The 9,508-nt window shown below is 34.1% G+C and overlaps 1 protein-coding gene across 1 annotated transcript; it reads right to left on the bottom strand.

The window, feature by feature from the left end:
- Positions 1-4,929: 4,929 nt before the first annotated feature.
- Positions 4,930-9,241, bottom strand: LOC120623506 (protein obstructor-E-like). Its single transcript, XM_039889551.1, has 9 exons — positions 9,148-9,241; positions 8,611-8,726; positions 8,398-8,518; positions 8,009-8,169; positions 7,471-7,591; positions 6,605-6,759; positions 6,385-6,505; positions 5,888-6,042; positions 4,930-5,052 (listed from the first exon to the last, which is right to left on the bottom strand). Exons 1-9 carry the CDS (start codon positions 9,194-9,196, stop codon positions 4,930-4,932), a joined length of 1,122 nt encoding a protein of 373 aa, XP_039745485.1. The 5' UTR covers positions 9,197-9,241.
- Between the last annotated feature and the right edge of the window lie 267 nt (positions 9,242-9,508).

The following is a 9,508-nucleotide window of genomic DNA, read 5'->3' as shown; positions in this document are numbered from 1 at the left end:
TAGAATTTGAGAGCCTTAGTTATTGGAAGCTGGATGGACACGCTCTTTCATGGCTTATTTTGGGGATGAGTTTTGGCCAAACATTAGCTCGCATAGTCTTATACCTATTTACCTACGGCCGAGGATAAAAATCTGCAAACCTAATTTCTGTCCATGTGTGGTCACTTTGGTCACCACATTTATATAGGGTTCTGTTGCGTTAGAAGCGCCGGCCGTTTATATTACCATGGTGCAATCAATGAAATACTGTGAAAAGCATTAAAATAAAATGTTTATAGCCCGCAATGTATAGATCATACATTGCGGGATATCGCAATAGTCATTGTGGACGTGTTGAACCTCGTTATTTGTAATATGTAGAAACAAAACAAACGATAATACAAAATATATGCGCAAAGGTGGCCTTATCTATGATCTCCTTCAGATAACCTTTGGTTGTAGAAACATATTACATAAAACGGGATAGAGCAATATACAAACTTAATTAATTATATACAGTAGGTACATGTACTGTACAAACTAGTACTACGTATACTTATAGATATACATATAGCTATATATATATCTATATATATACGTAGGCACGTATTCCAATGAATATTTTATTATAACAGCTGTTGCCCGCGTCTTCCTTAGCGTATGATTGTGTTTTTATAACATTCTGTAGGAACAGTTTATTGGGGAGATGTACAGCATTTAATAATTAAGTTTGCAATTGTTGTATGTTGTTTGTAAGTCTACAAATAATTTTTGAATTAAATGTATCTCTAAAGATACTGTTTTGTTTTTTTAAACTCGCTAAATTAAATGTCTACTTGGAATAAATAAAATCGTACTTATTTATTTAAATGAGAATACAACTATTTATTTATATGAGAATTAATAATGCGATATTAATGTAACCCTAAATAAGCTTTTGTTTCTACGTGCAATAGTTAGGTACGTCGCATAGGTCTGGAATGGGACGTTTGCCACGACTGCGAGGCCTGCCACCACTGCGAGATCTGCCTCGACGTTATAGCGTAAGAAACCCTGGAAGACTTCTCGTGTTTACTTTTTCAAACGTAAGGTACGTTTGAAGAGAAAATTGGGTCGGCTAGGATGCACAGGTTTTGTTTTTGGCTGACTTTATGTAGGGCGTGTTATTGTAAACTGTAGGTTTAATTTTATTTTAGGTGCGCCATCTGGTGGGTCAGAAGGTTATATGTTTATTTTTACTTCTCCGTTTTGAATGATTGGAAAACAAACTTATATTCTTAGGTAATTCTATATTTCCTTACTAGTACGATTATTATAAATGTGAATTTACCTATATGCGTTATTTTTTATGTCACTGTTTGGTTAAGCAATTGTTTGACTTAAAATAACATAAGTGATGATAAATATAACAGTGGGCGAAAATATAGTACTAAATTCATAATATTTATCGTTAATTAAAGTTTCTGTTTCTTTTCTTAAACATTTAACATACTAGGCATTCTGTTTTTTGAAGTAAAAACCACCATCAGCTTCTGCAACCGGATTTATTATGTTAAATATTTTACAGCTATAGAGATATCTAAAGCATATTCTGTATTAACTTTTTTAGACTGTAACTAATTGGTAGGTGATAGATATGATATCTTTTATTCCGAAAAAACTTGCGAATATAAAATAGATAGATACTGTAAAGTCAATTTTTTTTCTGACAGTGTAAACCTTTTTTTTTTTGTTATATCGGTAAAAAATAAAACCACATTTACATTTAAAAAAAAAACTCTTTGTATTGGGTTAAAGTATTTGTTTTATCGCACATGGTTTTTTTAAATATTAGAACGGGGGCTACGTTGATACGCTCGATCGTTTCTCCGAGCGGGTCATCGGGCTCGGGGACCGACCCTTCATCTTTGGAAGTGATATATTGTTAATTTTTGTGAACACTTCGTTAGTGCGATGTAGGATCTTTGTGGCGCTATCTAGTTTAGTAATGTGGAGACCGCTATAAAATTTAAAACATACTTTACAGAAAAAAATGAAAAGATTGATTTGTAATATAAGACAAGAAAAGTTAGAAAAAATGAAGTGTAGTTTGTTTATCCTTCTTTAAAGTAGGAACTTCCGCACTTATAGCATTTTTAGGTAAAAGAGAAGTAAAGAACACAAAGGCAAAGCCGAGGGCTTATATGGGTTTAAAGACATTTATTCTCAAAAGAACCAGTTTAACTTAATGAGAAATTAAATAAACGTAAACATGTGGTACCTAGTTTGTGTGTTACAAAAACAACTTAAACAAATAACAGCCGGTAGTGGGTTAATAAAGGTGCCCGTTTATAAGAAACTAGCGATTCCTCGCGACGTCGTCCGCTTATGACTCCACCTTTAAAGAAAGTCATGCTGTCGGGGATTATTTTTTAGAAGGATTTAAAGAGGAACACTACATTCGGATTCTCTCAAAAAGGATATTTTCCCAGTTTTTGCAACATTGGTCGTAGCCTGGTGTTATATAGATTTTATTATACAGTTCTTCAGTAGTTCCACCTGAGAATATTTGAATCTAATAGTTTAAATTTTTACCCGATATCAGCCAACATATATTTATTTATTTATTTATTTATACTCTTTATTTGCACACAAATAAAAATACAAAAAAAGAATAAAAGAAAACACAGACAGAAGAAGTATACAAAAGGCGGCCTTATCGCTTAGTAGCGATCTCTTCCAGGCTTCTTTTATATTATTTTTAAATAGATTGTCATTTAAAAAGAACCGTCTAATAGAATTAATATCACTCAAAAGATTAAGACATAGTCGCGGTTCCATACCTATGTCGTATTATATCTTGAACCATTCGTTCACATGATATGTAGTAAAAGGGAAAATCTTTGTATTGAACACTTGAGACAATAAGTTCACTTATTTTGATAAGAATTCGTAATTTTTGATAATATGACCAATAAACATGATCTGAAAATTTAATATAATTCGTTTAAAGGAAATTGCATACAATTGTACAATAAACTACCAATTGACATTTTGGAGATGTCTCTTAAAAAGTTCAAAGTTTGTATTAAACGTAAGCGAAAAGTCCTATTATAGTATAAAGGACTACGTAATCGATAAAAAAGCTCTAACCAGGTTGCTCTTCTATTAATCTAAAATGACATTGTGAGATGGTGATAACAAAAAAAAAACAGCCGGCTAAGTTTGTTGTGGGCTTCTTTTTAGACCAGCACGCGTTTGGAACCCTCGTAGCTTTAGTTTTAAGTTTACGAATGTGGTTATCGCCATCATCTCACTACCGTGTAATTCTTATGTACGCATGAAAAGTGCCACCTTTGGGCCTACTTGAATAAAGATATTTTTAATTTTGACTTTGACTATAAAAACTACTTTTTGTTTCTTAAATATTGAAGTTAAATATATGTTGTCGCTGATTTTTTTGTCAAGCTCTACAACTTTTCAATAGAACTCAAACCTATCGTCTCAGCGTTTGTAAGTTTTTTCATTCAACCGTTTTTTCTCCGACTTACTTTAAAAATCAGACTACCACAAAAAGGTCTTTTTAGTTGTCAGGTTAATACTTAGCCTTATATGCACACTTATAAATAATGTGACTTTTTATTGGTAAGAAAATTTTCAAAATCGGTGCAGTAGATTCAGAGATTACTCGTTACAACCTCAAAATCTTTACCTCTTAAATTATAAAGTATAGATGTTTACAATGCTTTCCAAGCTTATTTTGAAATGATTTATACGTTTCCTCGCAAAAAATCTCTTTAGGAAGACTATCAGTGCTTCCTGCACCTGTATAAAGTAAATTTGTTTCTTAACTGTCTTATAATGTTTTTCGTTACTTTTTAGCTTCAAGTTTATTTTAAATTGCTACAAGAATAATAAAAACTTACTTTAATTAGGTAAATCTCTTTTTATTTGGTTTTATTTCTATTTATTTTCCCACACTTGTTTTTTTTTTATTTTTCAAAACATACTTTGCAATAAAAAGTCATGAAAACATTGTGTACATTATACATGTTGTCACCGATGACCTTAAGGATTATGTAGACATAGAACAAGAGCGTAGGGCTTTCCTATTGTACCCAGGAAGCAAAAGTTAGTTTGTTCAAAGCCTTTCGTCAAACCTTCTTCACGGGATCCAGGACCAGCTATACGCAGACATCGCTAAACGCCCTACGAGTTCAGTATAATGATGGTTTCAGAACGCTGCTGGGCTTACCACGTTATTGTAGTGCATCTGAAATGTTCGCGAGGGCTCATATTGCTGGCTTTTATGCCATCCGAAGAAAAAGAGTAGCATCCTTGATGAAAAGAACGTGGGTGAGCAGTAGCAGCGTTCTGAAGGCGTTAACAAATAGATAGGAGTTTTTTGATTTAGTTTTTGTTTTTTGAAAAAAATGAGTGTAGCCATACTTAGTTAGATGAGCTTTAGTAGTTATTTGGTTATCAAAATATTGTGGATTTGTGTGAGTAGGCAAAGTTTTAAAGAATCTAGATCGCGCGTTACGCAAACATAATATCAAAGATTGTCAATAGACATATAAAATATTAAGTGGTATAGTAAAAATGTGTGCTAAAACTACACATTTAACTCAGTTGAAAACTAAGTATATCAAGTCAGTATACAATAACGTATGAAGTTTTTGTAGTATGAGGCCGTGAGTTCGATTACACCCATTGATAAAGGTTTGTGTGATGAACATGAATGTTTTTCGGTGTCTGGGTGTTTATCTGTATATTATAAGTATTTATGTATATACAAACATATTCAGCAGTATTTTTAGAACCTAAAACACAAGCTGTCGTATTATATTTATTTATATCTTTGATGTTTGTTTATTTAAATAAGAATACTTTTGTTTCATTGATAATTTATTAATATAATAAAACCTTTAACCAATAAATAAGTACAGTGAAGATATGTATTAATTGAATTTAGCTAGTAAGGAAGTGGCAATCGACGCTGTCAACTTCTACGCAATGGGCTAGATAGCTCGTAGCTGTAGAACGTGTTGCCAGGTCGCCATGGACATTCGTGCAAAAGAAGGATTCGTGCACCTGTGAGACAAAATATTTGTATAAGAACTAGATATGAAACCAAGTTACCTGAAAAGTATGTGGGCACAGATCATTTAGATAAACGAAAGTTATTTAGAGCAGTAAAGAGACGGATTTAGTAATCCCCATATTATTTTTTACTTAAACAATCGAGTTATACAATTCATAATACAAAAATAAACAATTAGAAAGAATAAATCTACGAATTCTAATTATGTTTGTTCATCAGAAATTATAAAATCAAGAGAAAAAATACTTACGAATGACGGGTTGTTTATTTATTACATTGAGCTGTTGAAGGGTGATGACAAGGGTAATCTGTCCATTCCACATCAGGGTTAAAGTGAAGATTAGCAGGGCACGTGAACGTACGTGGTATGTTATTCTGTAAATAATTGCATGATGCCATTAGAGTTAGCAAAGCGTTGCGTTTAATTAAAGTAAGTCTGAATTAGAAAATAATTTATAAACTTAAAATTGAATACCACCGAATTTCAATATACTGTACTAGTCAAGCCTTTCATTTGATACCCATATTGTGGGAGCTATATATATAGGGAGAAAAAATATTGAATCTGCCATTTTGTGATGTCGGCCCGCGTTTCATCAAAAATAGCTAGGAACAACCCCGAGTAATTTACCGTTCAAACAAAAAACGCGAAATCAGAATCGGTTGGGAAATACAATGCCACAGCAGACAGACAGACACTTCAAACTTACACACCGTCGGCGTCGTTTGACTTTCGCAACCATGCTATGAGGGTAACCTTCTCTGTGAATGAAGAGATCACAAAGACAAGTACAATATTTTAAAAACTATATAAAGTAGAATTACCTTGCATTCAACATATTCGCCGCATTGATCAGAATGTTTAAAGTAACCATGTTGTTGTGGGCATGTAAAGTCACGTGGCATAACTACTGCAGGCGCTGGTGTGGTGGGGGGTGCTGGCGTTGTAGTGGTAGTTGTTGTTGTAGTGGTTGTCGTAACTGTAAATAAAATTAATTGGTGATATTTAAATGAATAATGCCAATATAATAATAATTGACGTGATGATGTTGATCAGCTTTAATATCACAGTGAGCAGTGGCGTGCATAGAGGGTATGCACAGGGTATGCAGATGATACAAAATGAAGAAAAACTCCATTAGGAGTTATATTTACTTAAGGGTAGGCTTTTTGTAACTCTTACAATGCCTATTCTCAAGTTTATTATAATTCGTATTGAAGATTTTCTTCATTTTATATCATCTGCATACCCTCTGCATACCCTCTATGCACGCCACTGACAGTGAGTTAAACGAACATTATTTGAAAGAGTAGGTACATACCAACGACAGGTTCCTTGTAACATTCCACTCTAGAGGGTTCCTCACAAGGATACTCTGTCCATTGCGAACGAGGATTGAAGTGAAGACCAGCAGGGCATGCGTACGTACGTGGTATATAATTCTGTAAGAATTAAATTCTTATGTATTATTATTCCCGATATTAAATAATCCATAAGTTATAAGTGCTTAGGTATTACAAATCTATTCGAACAAGCTCTACCTTGCATTCAACGTATTCGCCACACTGATCTTGCTGTCTGAAGTAACCATGGGGCTGTGGGCAAGTAAAGTCACGTGGCGCAATTACTGCTGGAGCTTCGGTGGTTGTGGGAGCAGGTGTTGTAGTTGTAGTTGTTGTTGTAGTAGTTGGTATAGCTGTAATAAGAAAAATGATAATTTTGACCAATTAGGGAATAAAACCATATATATATATATATATATATATATATATAGATGACTTAAGTGCAATGGCTAGGGCAATTTAAGAATTGATAATTTCTAATCTTTTTCTGGTCTGGTGGGAGGATTCCGTGCTGCCAAGAGATTAAGAAAACCGATTATGGGTATGGGCTTATACATAATAGGTTAGCCTTGTACTATCTTTGAACGTATCGTTTATCACCAGCTGAGAAAACAGGCGAGGACTAACTCTTAGTGGACAAATTGAAAAAAAATTTAACAAACTAATTGCCTTTAACAAGAACGTAAAGCATAATATACTTAATGATGTTTGATTATTTAAATCTTTAATAAACAGTACTTCTGAAGAGTATATTGGTTTTAAAAACGTTTCAGAGCGACAATCCCAAGAACTCAAATTTCATAGCTTTAGATAGTCTGGTTATTGAGAATGGTTAGACGCCATATAGTACAAGTTATAGTCATAGAGTGTAAGCTGATGATAAATTGTATTTAATTGTATGAAAATATTGTTGGTTGCCGGTTGGTAACGGCAGATCATAATACAGTTATCGCCACCCCTCTTCTTCCCTCGGGTTTTGTACAAGGCGACGGATTGTTATATGCTACTGATGATGAATAAATAAGAAATTAAGTGATATGGATTTCATAGGGTACAGTACGTACAAACGACAGGTTCTTGGTAACACTGCACTCTTGAAGGTTGCTCACAAGGATACTCTATCCACTGGGCACGAGGGTTGAAGTGAAGGCCAGCAGGGCACGAGTACGTCCGTGGTACATAATTCTGTAACAATACAATTTATTGTCGTAAGTAGTACAATCAACGCGCTCACCAAACCGTTGGAACTAAACGCTAGTGTTCATGTCCACATTGTTTTAGAAAGTAGTCTTTCTACAGGGTAAAATGGGGTTGGGAAGATTGTGATATAGTATGTCTATATTTCTGAGACATGAAGATCAGCATTTAGGTGTAATTTTACTTTGTTATTATAACGAAAATAATAATAATCTCGCGATTAGCAAGTGACATTCATTAAAATGTCTCGATCGCTCGACGCGGTATTCCGTGCGCCAGCACTTTTCTGACTAAAAGGGTAGCTTTAAGCTACGCGAAAGCTTTATGTACACAGTAAAATAAACAAGCGGCGAAGGTAAGTTGTCTTATCTGAACTGGTAAATTAATCGATCAAACTAAACTTACCTTGCATTCAACATATTCACCACATTCATCAGACTGTTTGAAGTAACCATGTCGCTGTGGGCACGAAAAGTCACGCGGCGCAATCACTACTGGAGCTGGTGTAGTAGGGCGAGGTGTTGTAGTAGGGCGAGGTGTTGTAGTTGTTGAGGTAGTTGTTATAGCTAAAATAAAATAAAAAAATTACTATGAGAAAACAATGGAGTAGAGAATTAATAATATTAATACATAACAAAAAAAAAACATTGCCATACGTAATGATATATTACATGACATAAATATATAAGTGTTATTAACAATATCATTATGCATGGTAAATGTAACAAATTTACTGTTTTTTAATTAAAGCGATCGATCGAGCGAGTGATCAATAAATCAGAAAGGAAACGTACGAACGACAGGTTCTTGGTTGCATTCTACTCTTGAAGGATGTTCACAAGGATAGTCGATCCATTGCGCTCGGGAATTAAAGTGAAGTCCAGCAGGGCACGAGTACGCACGTGGTACATAATTCTACAAAAAAAGTTTGATACCATTAGTTTTCCCGCGGTCCATTAGCTAAAAAGTATACGCAAGTGTTATAAATAGAATAAAACAAGCTTTACCTTGCATTCAACATATTCGTCGCATTGATCAGTGTTTTTGAAGAATCCATATGGCTCCGGACATGAAAAGTCACGCAGCGCACTTCCGGGATACGGTTTCGTTAACGCCGGAGGTGCTGTGGAAGAAAAAAATGTAAATCAAGAGTCCACTTTTGCGAACGAAAAGAAAATAAATAAATAAATATACTAAGACACTACACACACCGCCATTTAGCCCCAAAGTAAGCGTAGCTTGTGTTATGGGTACTAAGTGATTGATGAATAATTTTATAAATAGTATACATAAAATACAGATAAACACCCAGACACTGAAAAACATTCATGTTAATCACACAAACATTTGCCAGTTGTGGGAATCGAAACCACGGCCTTGGACTCATAAAGCAGGGTCGCTGCCCACTGCGCCAATCGGCCGTCAAATGGTGCTAAGTAATTTTCGCCAGGACTGTTAGATCATCAAAAACAAACAAAATTTTTAAATATTAAAATATAATACAAAGTTGAATATCACACTTAAGTAAAAGTGATTATAATTACCTAGTAAGAGCAGCGGTAGCAAGGATAGTACTATTTTTGCCTCAAACATCTTTAGGAGATGATTTATATCAGACGATGATTGTTTTGCACTTGATGACTGGTGAATACTTTTCAGTGCACTGATGCATATTCAATCAAATCCGTGTCTATATATATCGTTCTTATCTGATGAACAGTTAACATTAATATGGTTGTCATTAGGAAATAGACAACTTAATAATAAATAATAAATAAATATACTACGACAATACACACACCGCCATCTAGCCCCAAAGTAAGCGTAGCTTGTGTTATGGGTACTAGGATAGCTGATTAATATTTTTATGAATATAATACACATAAATACTTATAATATACAGAT

This window comes from Pararge aegeria, chromosome 4 (genome assembly GCF_905163445.1).
Source record: "Pararge aegeria chromosome 4, ilParAegt1.1, whole genome shotgun sequence".
Lineage (NCBI taxonomy): Eukaryota > Metazoa > Arthropoda > Insecta > Lepidoptera > Nymphalidae > Pararge > Pararge aegeria.
This window is presented reverse-complemented; position numbering and strand designations above follow the sequence as displayed.